The 23,723-nt window shown below is 37.1% G+C and overlaps 1 protein-coding gene across 1 annotated transcript; it reads right to left on the bottom strand.

The window, feature by feature from the left end:
- Nucleotides 1-10,044: 10,044 nt before the first annotated feature.
- Nucleotides 10,045-10,998, bottom strand: LOC149186755 (uncharacterized). Its single transcript, XM_089409436.1, has one exon. It carries the CDS (start codon nt 10,996-10,998, stop codon nt 10,045-10,047), a length of 954 nt encoding a protein of 317 aa, XP_089265562.1.
- Between the last annotated feature and the right edge of the window lie 12,725 nt (nt 10,999-23,723).

The following is a 23,723-nucleotide window of genomic DNA, read 5'->3' as shown; positions in this document are numbered from 1 at the left end:
AGTGCTCTGACTGATGTAACACTCTAAAGTCTGCAGGAGGTTCTACCAACACTCTAGAAAGTGCAATGGGAGTAATAGAGGTTGTTCATCCATTCCCAAGTCATTAGTCATAATGGCAGCACTGATAGAGTTAGCATTCATGATATGAGGTTTATGTTCGCATTCGTTGATAACAGAGGTTTCTTTTCACATTCATTGATAGCATAGGAGAAGTAGCTATGTATTGGTATCCATGAATAGGGCATATTTTGAAGGTATCAGAGATTTAGAAGAAACAAATGACAAAAGACAGAATTAACGATGACTGAGGTAGATTATTCTGAGCCTGTGAATCTTGCCTTCATTGATTTTTCCAATCCTAACCTTACGGCGAGTGCAGCACAAGTTTGCAAAGTATTTTTAACTCTCAGTGTTAATTTTCAACTTTCATTTCCCTCGCCTTTCATTCAGTTCATTGATTTAGGTGTAACCGATTAAAATTATTATATATGGAATGGTTGATTGATCTTTATATAGTCATGTGTAGACTCTATATTATTTTTTATATCATCTATCATGTCATCGATGAAGATTTTTTGGACTAAGTCTTTGAACAAAGTCAAAGGCTTTTTGCCCTTCCTGAGGAGGAAACGATGAAATTGGTGCGGAATGAGAACCATCAAGGTTACACTCCGTATCAAGCAGAATCTCTTAATCTTTCCATTCAACCTGAAGGTTTGATGTGGATTTGTGTCTCGTTATATTTACTTCTGCTTGTAATTACATCTTTCTCTGCTCAACTCTGAAAAATCAATCCATTGAAGTATTTCACTTCATATTTTTTCATATATTCGTTTTTCCAAGGGATTGGAAGGGGAGTTATGAAGCTTCTGAAACGTCGATAAAGGCAAGCGATTTCACAGTCCCAATAAATGGCCTTCAACAGGTATGCAGTTCAACATTTGAAACGGTATTTTTCATATTTGTCCAGCACTTAAAAATAGATTAAAGTGACAATACTAACATTTTTACATCATAACCACATACTACATTTTCTGTGGTATCTCCATTTTCCTTAATTTGTAAAATTTTATTCTTTCTTGTCAACCCACTATTAACACAAGATTGTTCAATTATGAGATTACCCCATTAGATGGTGATAACTACGCTTACTGATTCACAAACCTTTTTTTATCTTGTAAATAACTACTACCATATACTACATCTTCAAGGATGCCGAATATATTCGAGTACTGATCATCCTACCACTATGAAAACATCATATCTTCCATCCTACCTTTATGAGGAAATATTCATGACATTACTTTGATGTTCCACATAGATATCTTGACATAGTATAATAAGGCTGATAGGGTTCCTTACATTTTCCATGAAGACATCATTACTTTGAAACTCTCATGTTCGACATGGAAATCTTGAGATAACATAATAAGACCGATAGGGTTATTTATTTAGGGTTTCTTTTTAGAAAACATCAGTATATAGACAGAGTAATCTCTTTATTAATTTGAATTCTTATTTTATAGTAATAAATTAATACATTCTCATTTTATAGTAATAAATGAATAATTTTTCATTTTATAGTAATAAATGAAATAAATTAGTTAAAGATGTAATTTTATCGTGTTTAAAAATATATTAAAGTGATAATATTGATGGATTTACATCATAACCACATTTTCTATTGTATCTTCATTTTCTTTCCTAATTTGCAAAATTTTCTTTCTTTCTTGTCAACCAACCATTTAGACAAGATTGTTCCATTTTGACAACCATTCAAACAAGATTGTTCAATTATGAAATTACCCATTAGATGGTGGCAACTACGCTTAGTGATTCTAACATTTTTTATATTCTTGTAAATAACTACTACCATCTCTTTTCTATTTTTAGATTATTCTGTGATTGACAACCATAATGCTTACAAAATCCTAGCATTGTTGCCATTTGAACTTACTGTAATCAAGCTTACTATTAAGCCTAGAATTTGTAAAATCAAACTTTATTTAAAACCCCGTATTTCTTCTCTTATCTTAAAAATCATTTTTCTTTATAAACTCTCCAGTTTTTGAAAACATAGAAATTAATGCTATAAAAAAAAATTGAGAAATAATAAGTGTGCTTCCCATAAAACTATGTAGAGTTTTGAACCAGGGAGAAGTGTTAAAATGAAAATCCAAGGCTCTATTAATAACCACACAACTGAAGATTGGTCTGCCTACAGGGCTACAACTTAATTTTCTTTTTCCGGTTGGTCTTCCCAAAAGATATAGAATGCCAATAGCTATCCATAGTACATACAACTACTATTGTGTCTCCCGCTTCATTCTCTCCATTCGGCATCTAGGAAATAAGTTTAAGTTGTGTGTGTGGGTGTCCATGTAGCTACTGCTATGAAGGGTTTTTAAGGAGATGTTGAAATCATAGAAAAATTAAATGACATTGTTAATGAAAAGAAACCATATTATTAGAAAAAGACATCAATGAAAAAAAACCGCATTATTAGAAAAAAATATCAACCAAACTTGAATTCATTGTAAGGACCAAATTTGAAAACCATTCTTAAACAAAAAAAACAACCAACCAAGCCATACAACAACAACATTACAAACGTGTATTACATATTACAATATTTCCCTATTAGATATGGAAAAATTTCCTTTTAATTACATAAATTTTTGAATCTATAAAGCTTGAAGTTTTTAATGGAGATGAAAGTCTATTGATAGTGTTCTTTGATTGAGCAATGTTAAGAGAAAAGTTCAATTCCCTTGGTTGTTGAAGGTATATATTTATTTTTTTGGTTTGCTTTAAATTGTTTCAAGTTGAACAAAACATATAGTATAAATTAGAAACAAATCAAAACTAAAAAAACTTTTTCCATTGTGCAAATAGATTTATATTTTCAATGAAAAAATTCAAATACTTTTGAAGATTATCTAATGAATAGAAGAAACATATGTTTACCTTTTTTTAATAGAATTTGAGAAAAATGTTTGCCTATTTACTAAATTCTATTGATATTTTATAGTGTTTTAATGTAGCCACTTTTTAAATTTTAAAGATTTAGAAGGACACCATTTCATTTTGGCATTTTTTTTTATAAAGAGATTATTTAATATACACTTGTTAATAGAAGTACAATTTTTTTTTATAACTTTTCATCTTTGAAGGGTTAGATAAATATATGCCCTTCCAAATAAAATTAAGACCAACCCTTCAAATTTGATCACTGGTCTAGACCATCTAAATATATAAAGACTATCAAAATTTAGAATCAATAAAATTTATAAATTTTCTTTACTTTACTATGGAATCCAACCTTAGAAAAAACTTATTCATCATTTATACAAGCCAACCAAGATGAAGATGACCATTTCTTAAAAACGTCGATCAACCAAACAAAACTCCGAACTTACTTCATGAAGGGGTCAGCCACATAATTAGCCATGGGAGATGATAAGGACCACAGAAAGTAATTCCATTGGTCAGTGACTCATTCTCGGTATAGATTTTTCCGATCTATGTATCGTCTCTCCACGCCCGGGGATTCTGACTTTCCTTGTGGATAGGTATCCTCTGCTAATAGGATAATCTAGTGGGATAGTTGTCACGAAGTGGGATAACATCTACTTCCTTTCTTTTTTTAAAGCATATATTGTTATTACTGTGATTTTAATATCTTTTTGTAGACTAAGGTATGATTCCATTAATATAAAAATAGAGAAACTATGTACATATTAATTCCATCACCTGCCCCGAAGGGAAACCAGGTGAGCTTCAAAAATAAGTCATGTCCAGGGGAGTATATGGTCAGATTGTCTAAACAGGAAAGAAAATACTACTGTTCAGCCTTAACACAGTAAGCAAAACAACAGTCAGACAGCACTGAAATGAACAGCTCGCTATGATAACGAAACTACCAAAAAGAGTGAGATGAAAAAAACCGTCAGACACTACTGCTTCAGATCTTCGGGCTGGAGATCAGGTTCCACCTTAACAATGCCACCATCGCGGACGAGCTGACTTAACTTATCGAGCTTCCTGTCCTGCATCATGAGAGTAATTTGGAGGTTCTTCAGTTCCTTTTTCAGATTTGCTTGGGCAATGTCCACCATCTCCGCTGCTACCTGTTCCATAGACTTGGCAAGCAGACGCTTCAGACCCCAATAAACGTGAAGAGATTGTTTATATAGGGACATCCGCCCTCTGGTGTGGCCAGGGTCAGGGAGATAATGCTCCCAATCCGCCATCTCCGGATCCGACTGCTCCTGCAGGGCCTCCTCCTCGAGATGGTCTACAATCCACCTAACCTTCGGATGAGTTTCATGTGTATAGGCGCGCTCGGCCTCGGTCAATTTACGGCGCATATCCCTCTTTCCTCGCCCCCTTCCCGGAACCCCTGCACTGTCACCTTCCTCGCGAGCTCGGGCATGACCACGACCACGGCCTCCTCCTCGGCCCCTCCGGCCTCGCCCGCGACCGCGACCACCACGAACCCCCTCATCATCAGCTTCCGCAGGGCTACTATCATCCTCCTCAGCGTCTTCATCGCCACCTACGGAGCTAGAATGCCGCATCCATTTGCCAACCTTGCCTCCCGAGGTCGGCCGTCGGGACGCTGCTCTAGAATTCTCCCCTGCCTGCTCATCCGAATCCTCAGAGAGGTCAACAGGTATATAACTCAAAACTTCGTCCGCGGCATTTTTCCCCTGCTCCCCCAGGGGCGTCCCCTGACTGCGAGTTCGTCGACCCTCAGAGCGAACTGCAGCCATACTTGCAGAGAAACCAATACTGAAATCCCTCACGAAATAGAGCGGAGACCTTGAGAACCCAAGTGTTATATAAGCATGGCAGAGGAAACCGGTTGCATGGAGGCTTATACCTATCCACCACCCTCCGTCGTCATTACAAGGAAGGTCATTATTACACGTCGCGGGATGAGGGCTTGGAGGTGATGAGCATTGCGTCCTCCCGATGCCACCGCATACCCACCACTGTACCCACTCTGCCGTCGGCCTTGGGATGGGAAATTTAGCGCATGTCGTCATTAAATTATTCTGCCTAATGGGAAGGTTGGTAAATTCGTACCTGATCCCACCGCAGCGATCTTTATGATGCTGTTCTTTTCGGTCCCTGATCATTATGTGAAGGGCGCTAACCGGTCCTGTCGCACCCCATGGCCTCATCATGATCCTGGCGGAGGATGGCTGCCAGCTCAGCCCAGCATGGATCCGCCTGGATCGAGCTCCAACTACCATCCAACACCCGAGCTGATTCAGCAGTGGCCCAATTGGCTAGATAATCTGCCGCGCGATTACCACGACGTAAGACATGGGTAAGTGTGATATAGTCTATCTTCCTCACCTGTTCCTCAATATCCTGGATAATAGCAGCAACCCTCCAGCTCTTGGCGACGTGATCCCATGATTTTCCCCGCTGCAGTTTCCTCAGCATATCAATGACGATTTGGGAATCACCTTCGACAACGAGATTGTGATAGCCGTTCCTCACCGCAACGCGAAGGCCATGATAAACCCCCCAGAGCTCCGCCTCGTTATTGGACATCTCCCCTCCCCATTCCGCATATGCCCAACGCGACCTCCCTCGGCTATCGCGGAAAATCCCACCCCAGCCTGCCTCCCCAGGATTACCCTTGGAGGCACCGTCGAAGGACAGCTTAATTTGCTGCTCATCTGGGAGGCGAAAGAAGTTGGGACTCTGCAAACGCTGTCGACAAATCCGATCAGTGTTAGGGTATAACATCGTAGAATCAATGCCCAATTTGAGTAGTATTCGCTGCTCGTCCACATTTAATTTCCAATCCTCCTCTGCCCAGGGTTCAGAGAGGACAGTTTCCTTCAGCGACCTACAGATCGCCTCCCAGATACCTGCCGCACAGCAGCTGCGTCCCTAGAAAATTCGCCGATTACGTTCCTTCCACACCTCCCAAATGACGAAACCCAACGATAAACTCCATAACCTCCGGACAAGTTTACTGTGAAAATGTCCCATTCCCCATTGCAGAATGGTACCCCGAAGACTGTTGGGGTCCCGATTCAAATAACCAAAGAGACTCCGAATTTCCTCCCACAGGCTTTGTATATACAAGCAGTGACTCAGCAAGTGCTCCTGTGTCTCAAATTCCTTATGACATAGTGAACAACAGGAAGGACCGATCATACCTCTTTTCTGGAGATTATCCCACGTCAAGATCCTACCGCGGCACACCAACCATGCGAAAAGTGTCACCTTGGGCCACCATTTTGCTTGCCAGAGTTTTTGCCAAGGCGTTGGGTCAGCCATGGCATCATCCTTTGTAAGCCAGTAGTATGCCTCCTTTACCGTAAACATACCTTGCGAGGCTTTCCCCCAGCGAAGGATATCATTGCCTAGACGGATCCTAATTTTCCGCGTATCTAATTCCCTAATATACATTTGTTGGATGTCCATATTGATTCTCGCATTCCATTCTGGAGGTCTCTTCCATGCACGCCATACTTCATTTTGCCCTGCCGGGCGCCAATAATCCTGAACATATTCGAGGCCCGCCTGTTGTGCCCCAGCTTGAAAGACGTGTAGAGTAGGATGGCTCTCCAGCTTGGCCCGTTGCTGCCAAGCATCCGGCCAGAAGCGCGCTAAATTTCCATCACGAACTTCCCAGAAGGCGAAGTCCCGAACCAGAGTTTTATTATGTCTGGCCAGCTCCCAAATGTGCGATCCACGTGGAGTGTCTTCGACGCGGAGGCGACCTGCTACTGTATGTGGCATACGATATTTGTGAGTCCAGATTCTTTTCCAGATATCCATACCCCCCTGGACCCATCTCCACCATAACTTAGCCCCTAAAACCTTATTAACGAACTCCAAATCCCTGATACCAAGACCACCCTCCTCTTTCCGTTTTATGACCTGTTGCCATGAGACCAATGTCCATTTTCGTTGCTGGTTGGGCCCTTCCCAGAGAAATTTACCGAAGATTTGCCATAATTTACAGAAGACTCCCTTAGGAGCAGGCAGAATGGATAATGGGTAGATAGGAATAGATAACAGAACTGATTTTAAAAGGACAACTCGACTTGCGAAATTCAATATTCTAAACGACCAATTTTGCAAGCGTTTTCGAATCCTATCCACGAGAGGTTGCCAATTCTTTATACGCATTGAATTAAGATCTAATTGTATGCCTAAATATCTAGTGGGTAACTCACCCTGCCGGAAGCCAAGCACACGAGTTAAATGGACCTTAACAGCAGCAGGTATATTGAAAATGAAGGTACAGGATTTATCATTGTTGATGGCCATCCCTGATGCAGACATAAAAGCCTCTAATACGCGCTTAAAGCCCCTTACCTCTCGGAGTGATGCTTCTCCAAACAACATTAGGTCATCAACAAATTGCTGATGTGTGATGATAAGGTCAGCTCCCCATAATCGAATGCCTTTGAGTCCTCCTATCCTGATCTCCGTCTTTATTTTCCTGCTTAAGCCTTCCAGTGCCAAGATGAACAGAAAAGGCGAGAGAGGGTCGCCCTGCCGGATACCCCGCGAAGCCTTAAACAGAGTCGTAGGTATCCCATTAAGCAATATGGAGAAGTTCGGAGTGGAAACAAGGTTAAGAATCCAAACTATCCATCGATGGTCAAAACCATAAGCTTCGAGGACCGCTCATAAATAGTCCCAATTCAAACGATCATATTCTTTCGATAAATCCAGCTTCAGGAGCATTCCTGGTCGCTTCCTCTGTTTTAATGAGTGTATCACCTCCTGGGAGACCACAATTCCATCCAAGATTTGCCTTCCCTCAACAAAACCTGTCTGCTCAGGAGCAATCAATGTGGGTAGAAGAGGTTTCAATCGCTTTGCTATCACTGTAGATATTATCTTATAGAGTACATTGCATAGGGCTATGGGCCTGAATCCCTGTGGTTCATCCGATGACTGAGTCTTAGGGACCAAAGTGAAGAAAGTAGAATTTAGAGCTGGCCTTACTTGCTGGCGGATTCGGGATTCCTCCACCACTGCCAATATATCTGGCCCTATAAATTTCCAACTGGCCTGAAAGAATTCAATGGTATAGCCATCAGGACCCGGAGCCTTATTTTTAGGCATGTTCATCACAACTTCTTCTACCTCTTCCAGAGTAACCACCCGCATTAATGCCCTATTCTGGTCAGCTGTAACAGTTCTTGGGATGTCTCGACAGATATTAGTAATAGCCTCCCGGCGATCCCGCTGAGTTTCCGTGAGTACCCCCCGAAAATACTCCACTAGCGTCTTTTCGATTTCGGCCTGCTCCACCTCTCGCTCCCCTGCAGCATTCTTGATAGAGAGAATCCTATTGCGATGCCTGTGTTGAATCATGGCTTGGTGAAAAAATTTTGTATTCCTCTCACCTTCTCGCAACCAGCGAACCCTAGATTTCTGGCGCCATAAAATCTCTTCCTGTTTGCGACGTTCCTCTAACTGACTTATGAGACAACCTTCCTCGCGACTGGTAGCTTCATCACGTCCGTCCAATATTATTCTTTGCTGTAAGAGCTCCAAGGCACCTTCCAACCGCTGCTTAGCTTCGTGAATATTGCCAAATTCTTTGCGATTCCAGTCCTTAATTTTCTGCTTGAGCTCCTTAAGCTTCAGCTGAACGGTATGCATACTTCCATTGCCTCGACTAGTGCATTGATTCCACCATAGTTCCAGTTGTTGGACAAATTGAGGATCCCGTAACCAAAAAGTATCAAAACGAAAAGGTTTTTTCCCTTTGATACTCTTGATGTCTATCTCCAAACGAATGGGCCAGTGATCGGAGCCAATGCTCGGGAGAATGGTAGCTTCAATGAAAACATCCCTATTTAAGATTGACTCCGATAGTAAGAAGCGATCCAAGCGAGAGGCAATTTGATGCTGTCCGCCACGCTGGTTATTCCAGGTATGTACACCATTGATAGTATTAATATCCACTAAGTTTAACTCTCTGATCAGATCATTAAACTCCTCCATGAGTGAATCCTCTCGTCGAACCCCTCCTCGCTTTTCACCTAAATTGCGAATGAGATTAAAGTCGCCCCCAATCATCCAAGGAATGTATGGGAGAAGGCTCCTCATAGTATGGAGGTTCCGCAAGAACGCCTGCCGTTCTCGATGAATATGAGGCCCATACACCCCTGTGAACAGAATACATTCCCCCATTCCGACTAACCGAAACACTCCTGAAAGAATTCTGGGAAGAGAATACCAATGTTCGAAAATTACCGCCTCTGGGTTCCATAAAACGGCCAATCCCCCTGCTGTGGCTATTGCGTCTAGAGCCATCACCTCATAGCCAAGTTTCAGTTTCGTAACAACCTCCGCCAGCTGTTGACTTTCCATTTTCGTTTCCTGAAGTACCAGAATACATGGTTTATCTCTCATGACACGTTCCTTCAAATATCGCTGCTTCCCTCGACTATTAAGTCCCCGTATATTCCAGCTTAATACTTTCATTTAAAATTTTCGAGGGTTTGGGAGAAATACCTCAGACAGAGGTATCACCTTTCCAGAGTTTACCAGATTCTCACCCACTGCTTGAATTGATTCATTCAACGTGCGTCGCCCTTTCTTCCGACCGAGCTTACCTAAACTATCCCCTGCCTGAGCGTCATGCAGCAGCCGCGAGTCTACACAACCAGCCGTCTTCTCCTTGTACCGTTGAAAGGTTTCCTTATACAATTGTTTCTCATTCTCTGGGATGAATCGTTCATCCAATTTTTTCCACTCAGTAAGCAGCTTTTTAAGAATAGATTCTTCCTCATTACCCACTACCTGTAGAGCTTCCTGGCCCTCCGAAGTTGGAGCGATAGTGTTATATTCGCGAGCTTTGTCAGCGCTTTCCGGGTCCCGACTGGGGCTTCGACTCTTCCGCTTGCCATCCTTGATAATTTCCATCGGTGCACTGACATTACTTTCCATGTCCTGGCCAATAAGGGTGGTGTCCATACCCTGATTGCTGTCGGCAACATCTGTTTGGAGAATAGTATACTGATTGTGACTGATAGGGACGGTATTTCAGACCGGGTTGTGAACTTTAATATTCCCAGGCGGTCGCCGTTTCCGCTGCACCTCTTGAAAGCCAGAGGCTTCCCCCAGTTTTCTGTCACATGGTGGAGCAGTATCGGTCATATCCTTTGTAGGCATTGGGTGAGGGGGGTTAGTACTCCTCGGTTGGTCAGTACTCTGTGGGCAATCCCTGGCAAGGTGACCATAAACATGACAGCGGCGACAGCGAAACGGGATGTGCTCATAGTCAATAGGTTGCTGCCAAATTTCGTCCTGATACTCTAGCTCAATAAAGTCGGGTAAGGGAGCTGAGATGTCCATATACACGCAAATTCTGGCATACGAGGTATATTTACCCCGCTTTGTGGTCTCAGCCACCTTAACAAAGGATCCAATGGAGTTTCCAATCCCTTCTAATATTTCTGGATCCCAGAATTCATTAGGGAGCCCAAAGAGACGAACCCAGAGCGGGGCGGCTTTGATTTTCTCAGTCTCCGGATTGTACCTATCCTCCCAATACCGTATAAACAAACCTGCGTTATTCATAAAATAAGGGCCCTCTTCAAGCACCGCAGCCTTGTCTTGTAGATTGGCGAAAATGACCGTAAAAAACCCCTTTGCACCTAATTTAAGATCAATGTGGCCTCGTGGTTTCCATCGCTGTTGAATCCAGCGCAGGAGATCCCGTTCAGAAGGCCAATACCCGATGAATTTGCAAATCAGCGCATGGTCACGCATATAACAGCGATAATCCTCCAACTTGTGACTCGGGATTACATACCTGGGTTTCTTTTGGGCCCGTAGAAGGCATTTGTTGACCAACCGCACCTGCCACTGGTGCCCCATGACTGGAGTGCCATCACCTTCATCCAGAAGCGGTTCTTTTCCTCGACTGGTGCTGGATTGTCCCGCCGTGACATCCCGAAAGGAGGGGGTTTCACCCCTCCCCTGCCATGCAGCCATAGCGAACCTCGAAATCTCACATCAGTTTGTGTTAAATATAAAATATTCTCACAATATTTCAAACTTTTAAATTAATAATTTATTTCAAATTTTTAAATTAATAATTTGTTTGAAAAGAAATCATCCTTTCCCCGGGGAAGGCGAGGGTTAACAGAACAATTGCTATGGGAATCATATATTATTAGTCTACATTATTACCATAACATTAATTGATATAGATATGGAACCATACATTAGTGTAATTTTTAATAAGTTTAACATCAAATCACATATTCCATAGTATTGGATTCAAAGATTAATTCATATAAAAACCATACATTATTCTATAGAAACTATACATTATTACCACATTTGTTATTGCAATTTTTAATAAGTTGAACATCAAATCACATGTTCAATGGTATGTATTGGATTCAAACTATGCAATGCCTCAAAAATTTAATATAAACATTGCATAAAACATGTATGTTTCAACCATGAAAACCTTTGCTCTTCCAACTTTGTTATGTTTAATAATATTCTCTAAGGTCTAGTATAAGGTACTTGCACCTTTATTCCTTTCTGCTTGTCATTGTTGCCACATGGATACTTAGGAAGAGTGAAATTGATAATGAAACATATATTTTTATACAATTGTGTGACAACAGTTTGTTCTAGTATATTATATCAAGTTGCAGGTTTCATTTCCATTATTTAGGATTATGTATCAAAGAATGTTGTAAGAATAAGAAGACCTCCGATCTACATATAAATGAAAACACATATAATCCATTTAATGCTCCTTGTAACAACACATCCTTGTATGAAAATAAAAATCTATGAAATTGATTTCAGATATCATTTTCTTATTGATCCGACGGGAGAGGGGACACCACCTAACATTACTTATTAAAGATTTTTTTTTTGAAGTGTTATTATTATGCTCTTGAGAGGAGGAATCATGGTGTGATGCAATGGTTTTCATATTTTTGCAAAGGTGACTCGTGCACTGGTCATGAGTCCACATTTGGCAATTTAACAAGGGAGGCTAAATTTAACAAGCCATAACACAAAATCTTTGGAAACATGTGCTAGATGAGACTTGTAATAGTGAGAGAGGCTAGGAAAAAAGCCATGTAGGTGATCTGAAATGGGGGTTTGACATTTTGTCATACTTACAAGAACCTCCCGCTCCAAAGCTTAACAAATAATGATCTAGCTTAGGTTGACAAATGCGGAATTAAGTACTTGAAATAGGTGTATGTCTTTGTTTGTATTGTTTAAGTGCTTATTTGTTCATGTTGATATTAAACACATATAACAGTAAATGCGAAAAATAGACAATCACACATAACAATAGTATAATCTAGGAGTTCACCCTGATATCATGGGCTACGTCTCCTTGAGCTCTTGTCAACTTGACTTGGCTCTTTGGGATTATGGTAAAACTTCTTTTACAAGTTCTATACTCAACTCCAAAGGTTTCTAAACTGAACCAATGGGTTTAGAATACCATCTTATCCCTGGTTGTCCTTACTCTGCAAATAGATCTGAGCTTCCTTGGACTTGATTCCTTCAATTAGTACACTGAGCTGACTTGAGCTTTTGGATGGCACTAACTCCCTTAGAATTCTTCAACTGTCTCTGGAACTCCTTCTGTCTTCAACACACATCAGACACCAACAACAGACTTGATCATTTGATCATTTGTTGCCTGAAACTTCCTTCATGGCTTCTTGTCCCTTATAAGTCTTCAAATGCTTTTGAAAATCCCTGCAATGGATTTACAAGGTCATTTACAGTCAGAATTAACTGTTAGTTCACTGAAAATGAGCTCTGGTAGCTCCTGCAACTACCTCCAACCTCTGGTGGCTTTTGAACTCCAGAATCAATCTTCTTGGATGGAATCCTCCATGAATATGACTTCTTCAACTTCGATGGTCTATTCCATCGGTGTCAGAATGCTCTAATTAGTCTAGCAAGCCTCTTGGATCAATCTCGGGCTCTGCCTCTGTCTCTCGGGCTCTGCCTTTGTTTCTCTAGAAAACTTTGTCTCCTCTAGACTCTACCTTTGGACTCCCCTGTAAAACTACTCTTTGAATGATTTTATGTGATATCTCCACCAATATTGGTGATTGCACTTGACTCCAACTAAACTTGGCATATCCACTAAACTTTAGCTGCTCTGCTAGGCTGACCGTCAGAGGTAACTATTGTCATAACCGTTGGGCACATTCATGAAGGATAAGTCCTTATCGAACGTATATCTGGCGGTTAGGGATAATCCTCCATAGAGCTTGCGATCGGGTTAACTCTCAACCATCGATCTATCCCATCCATCCAACATCTATCGCGTCGTCCACTGGCCAACTTGCCCGGACGATCTCCGCCATTGATGTGACCTCGCTCAATCCAATGGAAATTTCTCAATCTCACTCAGATTTCATGCACGAACGATATCTAACCGAGGGTGAGTAAGAAAAGCATTTTTTCTCTACTACGTGTCGACTGGTGAGTGGAATCACGTACTTTTAGTAGATGACTGCTTCCAGGCTTTGAGGCATGCAATAAACTATTTACCGCTTAGCCAAATGCTACCCACATGCTTAATTCGAGATTTAGAGAAAAAGCACTTTATTAAGGTTGTAGCGCTTAAAAAAGGTTTTAGCACTTTATAAAGGTTTTAGCGCTTAAGGCCAATATTAACCTGTTAACGCTAATTCATGTAGAACTGCAACCACATGTACAAAGATTGTTCTTAACCTTTGTTCTTTACCTTTGTTCTTAACCATGGTTAAGGTCCTGGATCAATATCTGATTAGTAGGGGAAGCAAGCAAGGGGCACAAGGAAAGAGGAATAGGCATGAACTGTAATTCTTTTATATAGAGGAAATTGTGAAGCAATGATGAGTACTATAGCAACTTCATCTTGCACACCAACAAACAACCATATTATTTTCTCGCTTAATAACATATCAATTAATTAAAAGGAATTTGCACAAAGTTTGTAGAGATTGTAACATCTACAATCCTATCAAAAAATGGTCTAGATTGAGGGAAGATAATATTGTAATCAACAATGAAAATTTAAAATAAAAGGTAAGCGAATAAACTCAAATGAAAGAAATGCAAGAAGAAACAAAAACTCAAAGGAAAAATAAATTGTATGTAAAAAAAAGGATATATAATCAAATCATCTCATCCTTTATCCATATGAGGAGAAGGAAAGATGTTCTCAATGCTTGCTCTTTTTGATGTACACAATTTTTCACACATACGTACATCACAATTTATTTATTTTTTCTAACAAGCATGAGATGTGTGACCTCTCTAGGGTACTTAACAGGAAAGATAATATGAGTAGGAAATATGTTTTTTGGACCTATTCTGACTATCATTTTAGGTGGGGAATTAAAAGGATGTTATATTTGTCTAACATGATTGTTATTGTCCTTGATTGAAATATCATGCTCGATGAAATTAGAGCCAAAATTTTTGGATATTTATAAGATTGGGAAAACACATTCTTAAACTCATGAAACAAATAAAAAAAAACATTTTCTTTCTCTTTAAAACGTTAGAAACCAATATGTAAAACCTTTAGGCACCTTGGGCTTTGAATATCCAAAAGTATAATTTGAAAAACTTTTCTATTTGAATCCTCTTTATGTCCCACTTTATTGTTTGACACATTGCTAGATGAAAAAGTACTTTCTATGAGAGAAATCCTTTTAGGGTACTAATTATCTTTCAGTGAAAAAAATTCTTCTTATCAAAAGGATTACCTTGGATAAATGAGAAAATGCTTCTATCATTTGAAAATTATTTCCAATCATCCTCATTATTTGGGAGACAAGTGCGATATAATGATTGTAAAATGCAATTGGTACTTTAAGTTAGACAGTGTCTATGAAGATTAGTGGGCATTCAATTCCATGTGAAAATGAGTAATCTTAAAGGAAATTAATTTTCAAATTTTCTTCCAAGAAGCTTGTGTATATTGGTTAACTAACTTATTTGAAAGATAATATAATTTCTCAATTCGATTAACAATAGGCTTAGAGTTGCCAAAAGTGGTCAGATATTTAAACTAAATTGAGGGCTCATTTAATATCTAAATGTAAGGCTTCAAACTCAACAATTTTGTTTGTACAATCAAATTCAAGTCTATAGGAATATTTATGTGTCTTGAAATGGGGGAGTATAACACTATCCCAACGTCATTCTCTTCATTAAAAGAAGCATCATCAAAGTGAATATGCCAAACTTGATCAATAGTAGGACGAGGAGGTAATTCTTCCTAAGTGAAGAGGGAATAAACTATAATATATTCTTCAATATAATTCATGTGAGGTTGGGGTAAACTATCAATATAAGGATAGATCATCCCTTCTCTTAAGATAATAATATTCTTACTATCTTTGGGTAAGGTCATATGAGTCCCATTGTTGGGTAATTTAATTGAATGTTAAATTACTTGTCATTAATTGTCAAACCCGGGGTTCGTGAACTTGTGAAGTATACACACACTACAGGTGTCAGGATATCTACTTTCAATTCAAATAAACTAATGTAATTTCAAATTAGGATTTAAACCTATTTATGAATAAGTTTTGATAAGCATATGCACATGTTTTGTTTAAAAAGTTCAAAATTTAAATGAACTTTTAAAGAAAACTATACTATGAAAATTTCGAGATATATTCTAATTGGACAAGAAATTAAAATATATTCTACTGAACATAAATTAAAATCTATTCTATTAAACAATGAAAGGAAATCTACCTAACCAACTTGAAAAAGGAAATTTATTCTATGAACTGTAAAACAATTCTACTCTAATTTTAATCTATGAGACTTGAAATAAATTTAATCTAAACTATTGAAATGAAATATAACTATCAAATTGAAAGCACAACTATTCTAAAAACTTGGAATTGAAAACTATTATAGAAAGCAGTGAAAAAACAATGATTTGTTGACAAAATTTCAAGTGCAAGAGCCTCCAAAGATTACTAATGTGCGTATTCTATCAAGAACCAACCATATCTATCAAATGATGACTAGAACAAGCATGAAAATGAAAGAAAATACTTCAAGGAAAGTGTTTTTGGATTTTAAAGTTTATATTGAGCACTCAACCTGTAATAGACAGAAAGAAAGTAAGCAAACTATATTGAAAGTAGATAATTCAAACATCTAAAGAGATTGAAAACTAAATCGAAGCAAATACTGAAAAAATGAAATTAAAATGACAACTATACTATCTCACAACTCCACAGGGGTACCTCCTGGTGAGTGTGAGGAATTATAAACTCAGATCACTTGATTTAAATCACCAATTTCATTCAGAGTTGTGCCATATCATAGATTACATTCTCTGAAAAATAAAGTTATTTTCCTTCAAATAGCAACAAAAATTATACTTCAATATTCATCATTGACATCTAATCCATCCTCTCATAAAATAGGCTGCAATTTATAGAGTTTTGAGACAATTAACAAACTCCAAATATTCCTGCTTGAGTTATGGTCATGACATCAGTTTTGAAAATAAAATCCAATCTTATTTTATGGATCCTTGGAGCAAAGACCAGCCCAAATATTATGAGAATGATCTCCCTGCCACGAATTTGCTAAAGAATAGCTTGGTCCAATATTTTTGGTGATTGGGTGTTGACTTTGAAATTACAAAATTGTTTGCTCATGCACTCTCCAAAATAAGGCTCCAAAGAACCCATAAAATCTCTCAAATGGTAACGAATTTAAGGAAATGTCCCCCTAAGAACCTAACCGACCTCGTGCTAAAAAAAACCCATGTTTTATTTTTTCAAAATTCATTTCCATTTGCTCAGAAAATGCATTTGAAGTTGACCCATCAAAACTGTTGTGTTTTTCCTTTGATCTATTACTGGAGGTCAACAAATGCGAGATGGGTGGAATTTGACCAATAAAAATCCATATTGGAACCTTTAGAAACAATGTCCATGTTCCAGATATTCTTCTAAAATGGTTCTACTACCTCAACCATGGAGATAGCTAAAGAAACTTGAGTGAGTTGCAGAAACTTGAATTGGCCAAACTATCATTAGTAAACCTTGCATAATTATTCTTAATCTATTAAAAATAAAGGAAAGTGATGTTAATTAACCACTTATACATATAGAGGCACATCATGAAGAATTATGGTAAAAATGGTGGCAAGTGAGTGAAATGGTGCAATGGATGGTTGGAAGTAATGGCTTAATGAATGTCAAAGACAAGTGACAATGATGACAAATCAATGGCCCAAAATCTCCCCCACACTAAGATATTTGCATGTCCTCATGCAAATTGAGTCCCAAAAATAAACTCATATGCCCCTTTTTTTTATCCACACAAGGTTTTCCTATTTCATTCTTGGAGAGTGTTTCTTTAAAAGATGTTGGTTGATCTTATCAATGAATTTATTCTTATATAACCTATCCTTTCTCCTTGCTAATATCATGAGAGATTTAATCCTTGATAATTCCTTGATTTCTTCCATAAAATAAAGAATTTTTTTTTTACTCTATTGAAGTCCACACCAAGTGTCATATCCATGGAATAAGCTAATTTCCAACACCCCCTTTTTTATGATTAAATCTGAAAGTTGAATGTTTCGATGGAAAAGGAAAGATCAAAGAAAATAAAAGAGGAATGCACACATTGGAAAAAAAAAACATCCAAGAAGTTATATCTAATCCAAAGTAGCTTCTCCCAGAAAATATTATTTTTTTATTTCCATTCTATTGTATTCATCTTAGAGTCCACGTCACAATGTGTTGCAATTAGACCATAAAGTGTCCAAGAAATGGAGTTGAACCAATAAAATCATCTCCATCGTACAAGAATTTTCAACCCAGCGACAATGAACCAATATTTGATTCTCCCTCTCTCGGATACTCCATTTCATAGGCATACTATTTGTGCAGACTTCAGAGCACTTTGAACATCTCTTTTGCGATTAAAATATTTAAGAGCTACAATTTCAACACATACCTTAGCTAAATCCATCTCTTGCCTAGTAGAGGATTCAAAACATAGAATATTTCTTTGACCTTTATTCTTTCCAACAAATGATCTAAGAAAGGAGTGCATGCATCTATTTTCTCTTTTAAATAAATACACAATGGATCAAAGCATCATAAAATAAGACATTGAGGTCTATCATTTATGCCCAAAAAAAGTGATGACCACCAATCAATGCCTTCATTCCTTCGCAAGCATGTATTTAATCAACTTTGCTCCAAACCCTTCAAATATGTCTTGGACCCAACTCTTAAACACATCATAAGATAGTATATCAATATTTCACCATTGATATCATATTTCAAGGTCAGAGAGTGTAAGACATTCATGATGACTTCTACTATAGATCACTGCCATGCCAAACTTTCATACTCCTAATATTTGCATGATGACTTTTGAATATATTTCACAATATTTCTTGATGACAAATCTTGTGGATACAACATTAATATGGTATGAGGGGCGGATCAATGATGTAGAATATGGTTGAGTGGTTAAGTCAATAATGGAGAAGATGGATTGCATGAATGGTAATTGAAGTGGTTATTTACCACATTTTCCTAAATTTTTAATAAATTAAGAAGTCGTATACAAATTTTAACCTCAATTTTAACTTTTGAAGAACTTGGTGGAGGAGAGAACATGACCTAAATGTTGATTTGGCTCAGGTACATTGCTCTATCACTTTAACCTTGCTCCATAGAATGTATCATTTTCATGTTGCACACTTGTTTTTCCAATTTCTCGCAAATGGTAAATCAGATTCCCCTGAAATTTTCTAAGGTTGTTGCCATTAATGTTATGCATATTATCACAAAAACATTCAGCCAATGGGTGCACAAATCTCAAGAAAAATGAGAAATGGTTGTAGATGATGGCAGCCAATTTCTTGAAACATACACACTACAATTTCTTGAATTTTTGTGTATTTATTTACCCTACCGTGATGCATTTAACATAAAGGTTTTAGGACCAATGGATGCATGTTTTGCAATATATGGTCAAATCAATTCCTGCCCTATTTCACTCTTCACACTACCCAATGTTGCAACAAAAACATAAGCCATGAATTAATTTTAAGGCCCAATTGAGTGCTTCAAAAGCGAAATGATGTATTTTTTCATTTTTAACTGCCACATGCCTTCATAATCCACTTTTGATGAAGAAAATTAGTTTTGAAAAAATACTAAATTCTATCCTAATTTGTGCATAATGGTAAAAATTGAAAATATGCCTTAAAACCCCACCTGAAATGCCCTTCAAAATTTCTCTTTTTTTAATTTTACCTGTGTCTTACACAATCTATCATACTCTAAGAAAACCTATTTTCTCATAATTTTTTATTTATGCTCCAATCTCTTGCAATATTTGTGCCAAAACTTCCCTCGAATAAGCTGCTACAACCAAGAAACAAGCTGTTATAGCAATAGCTGCAAAAAGTGCAACTTTCCATAGCTGTTGCAAACAATGTCAACTTCTTTCGAAAAAAATTTCTCTGAATCTAATCTGCTGATTTGGACTGCATGATGTATGCTGAAGTAGAAAGCATGAAGCATGATGCATGTTGACTGAAATAGACACAATTTTATTGATTTTCTTGAAAATGAAATGAACGAAGAAGAGTTGTAGTGGTGTTATCATGTTGTTGTTGAATTAAAAATTGATGAACATGTTTCTACAAGAAGCTAATAAAATACTGTTACAAGTTTTTGTTGATTCTATATAACCATATAGTCTTCATTAAAACGAAATTTCATGGTACAATTCCTACCATGCGTATGAATGTGTTGAAGTTGAGCATGGAAAGAAATCATTGGATTACCGATCATTGATTAAAATCGTTAACCAATACGAGACAACCCACAGATAATGTGAATGTGTGTCAAGGTACTTGAGTGCATCTTGACAGGGATGAATGAATGTGTTGAAGTCGAGTCACCTGCAAGATCTGACAATGAAGAGACATTGTTGTATTCCCATTATTGTCAATTAGGAGGCATGCCATTGATTTATGCATGTTCCAAGGCACTCCAAAGTATATTTGATCTTGATCTCAGATAAGGTGTTGAGGTCAATGGGACAAGCTCTATTGGAAGGTGGGCCTTAAGAAATCCCACATCAACCAACTCGATCATAGAGCCAGAAGTGATTTGAAGAACCATAATAAAATATTGAAACCATCGTAAAATTACAGAACTTATTGTGAATGTTGCTTTCCATTTGCCTGGTTTTCAAGAAAGCTCATGTCCAATTGCGCCAACAAGCTGATTTTCACAATAAGACTTATTTTTCTTTACTTTTTCTATTTTTTTACATGTCCTACTCTACTTGAAAAATAAATCTCGTTCAAGTATATGTATACTTCCAATGGAACCATAGATAAAATCATATGCAGATTTGAAATATATGATTTTATATGTACCAATATATGAGAGACCAACAACCTTAATTGAGATGATGTCGAAAAATATTGAAGAATTGAGCATTGGGATCTGATGACTGTATTGAACCAAGATTCAATGTAATCTTGTCTTCCTTCGCTTCCTTTTATCATTCCATGCAAGTCTTCAGAGATGTGATCCCCATTCATAGAATCTGGTGATATCCATGCATCAAAACTTTTCAATCCCAGGTTCCAACAACTGCTCTTCTTCAATGGGCATCCATGATTCTTGGACCTTATCTAAATCTTCTTCCTTTTCTAGTTGTTATTCTTCAAATGGCAGTTGGAGAATCATTTTTCAATACCTTAACATTGTAAGTGGATTGAGGTGTTTTATTATTGGGGATCTGAAATGGTTGTGCAGGTAGTTAAGTGGGAATGGATCTTTGGGGTGCTTGTGTGGTTGGTAATGGGAAAAGTTGAATTAAGGTCAACTGAGGGTGAAACTGATGTTGTGGTGGAGGTGAATGGTATGGATAACATTGATATTTTTATTGAGGATAGTGAGGAAAATATTGAGGATATGGTGTATTTCTTCTATAAGACTCTTTCCAACCTTGTTTCCAATATTGGTTTTGAGGTTGGGATTGAGATGACCAAGGTTTCCAAGGAAAGGGTGTTTTCCAATTACTTTGAGATTGTTGTTCATAACCTGAACTAATATCTTGAATCATTAGTTGTAATTTATCTTCCAGATCCATACCATTCAAGTTTATTTTTAAATCGATGTTTCGAACCTACGACTGAGGTTCACCATCAGGAAAATGAGCCTTGAATCTGAATTCTTTAATCATACCAAATTGATGAGTCTACCATGGTATTCTTGGAGCTACATAATTTGATTATTCTAGTGTTTAATTTGATCCTTGGTAAACCTCCTCTAACCCTAGTAATGATGGGAAATATTTAGTAGTATGTGATCCTGCACAGATTTCACAAATTTTAATGTTATCATGTTGGCATTCATGAAAAACACGTTTCTTTCTACATTTACGGAAAAATATAAATGAAGCAAAAATCTCAACTTTTTTCTTGTTTTGCATTCTTAGCATATTAATTTGTTCATTTAAATTACCAAGAATGTGTAGAAAATTGTTAAGTTCGGTTTGGCTTACCAATCCTGATGTCAACATACTCTTTCCATAACCTGATCCTATGGGGATCTTCCATACTTTGCTTTTCCTCTTGATATATTCTTGAATAGTTCACAAATCTCTTGAAATGACAATTGAGATACATCTCCTTTGCTAATCAGGTTAAGAATATCAATCCATTCATCCCTTATAGCATTTTGTATGATCTTTTTTAATGTATTTTATCCTAAATTATGAAATTTAGATCTTTTAACATTATAAGTAAATCTCTCCACTAAATATTCTAGGATTTAATCTTGTTTTTGGTTCATCTTAAAGAATCATTTCTAAGGTCATGATGTATGAAATAATATTTTTACTTCCCAAAAATACTCTTTCCATATCATCCCATGTCCTTATAGAATTTGTTCCTAAATTCATGAACCATCTAAGAGCTTTATCCTTCAATGTTTCAGGAAACAAATTCAATTTACGAATGTGTAATGTGTAGCCATAAGATATACAAATTATTTCAAATTCGAAAATTAAATTTTTTCGATTCTTTTGATCTCATATCTTTGAAGTTAGGAAGTGTAGATGAAGGGGTGTTCTTCATATGAACCTTGATATTAGTTTCTTGAATGGGAAATCCAAAAATATATTCCTCATTGTAATCATCTCCAACAATTTTTTCAAACTCGTTTTTCTTCAACTCTTCTCCTACGTGCAAAAATATGAATTCATGATTTGAAAGATGATGTGGCTCTTATTGCACCACGTGATTTAGTGGGGCTGGTAGGTGATTGAAGTATTTTTTTTAAATGAATTTACCTCTAAGATGTACTAAAATGAAAATAATATTATGCAACTAAATGAATGCAACAAATAATGAAATGAAATTGAAAGCTAACACCTATGTATACTTCATTGGAAATGACACCAAAATGTTGGGTAATTCAAATGACTGTTAAATTACTTGTCATTAATTGTCAAACCCGAGGTTCGTGAATTTGCAAAAGTATACGTGCACTATGTGTGCTAGGATATCTACTTTCAATTGAGATAAACTAATCTAATTTCACATGAGGATTTAAACCTATTTATGACTAGGTTTTGATAATCATATGCACATGTTTTGTTTCAAAAAACCAATGAATTCAAACTCAAAACTTTGATATTTAAATGAACCTTTAAAGAAAACTATACTATGAAAGCTTTGAGATCCATTCTATTTGGATAATAAATTTAAATATATTCTACTAAAAAAATTAAAATATATTCTATTAAACAATGAAAGGAAATCTAACTAGCTGACTTGAAAAAGGAAATTTATTCTATGAACTGTAAAACAATTCTACTCTAATTTTAATCTATGAGACTTGAAATAAATTTAATCTAAACTACTGAAATGAAATATAACTATCAAATTGAAAGCACAACTATTATAAAAACTTGGAATTGAAAACTATTATAGAAAGTAGTGAAAAAACAATGATCTGTTGACAAAATTTCAAGTGCAAGAGTCTCCAAAGATTACTAATGTGTGTATTCTATCGAGAACCAACCATATCTATAAAATGATGACTACAACAACCATGAAAAAGAAAGAAAATACTTCAAGGAAAGTGTTTTTGGATTTTAAAGTTTATATTGAGCACTCAACCTGTAACAGATAAAAATAAAGTAAGCAAACTATATTGAAAGCAGAGAATTCAAAAATCTAAAGAGATTGAAAACTAAATCTAATCAAATACTGAAAAAATGAAATTAAAATGACAACTCTACTATCTCGCAACTCCATAGGTGGCCCTCCTGGTGATTTTGAGGAATTATGAACTCCGATCACTTGATTTAAATCACCAATTTCATTCAGAGCTGTCATATCAGAGATTATGTTCACTAAAAAGAAAAAAGTTCTTCTTCTTCAAATAGCAGCAAAAATAACAAATTAATATTCATCATTGACATCTTATCCCTCGTTTCATCAAAGACACTGCAATTTATAGAGTTTTGAGACAATTAACAAACTCAGAATTTTCTTGCTTGAGTTTTGGTCATGAGATCAGTTTTGAAAATAAAATCCAATCTTATTTGATGGATCCTTGGATCAAAGATCAGCCCAAATATGATAAGAATGATCTCCCTGCCATAAATTTTCTAAAGAACAACTCGTTCCAATA

This window comes from Pinus tabuliformis, chromosome 3_1 (genome assembly GCF_031772625.1).
Source record: "Pinus tabuliformis cultivar Carrire ecotype Pingquan chromosome 3_1, CPIR1, whole genome shotgun sequence".
Classification (NCBI taxonomy): Eukaryota; Viridiplantae; Streptophyta; class Pinopsida; order Pinales; family Pinaceae; genus Pinus; species Pinus tabuliformis.
Note: the sequence above shows the minus strand (reverse complement) of the source record. Positions and strands in the feature narration are given on the sequence as shown.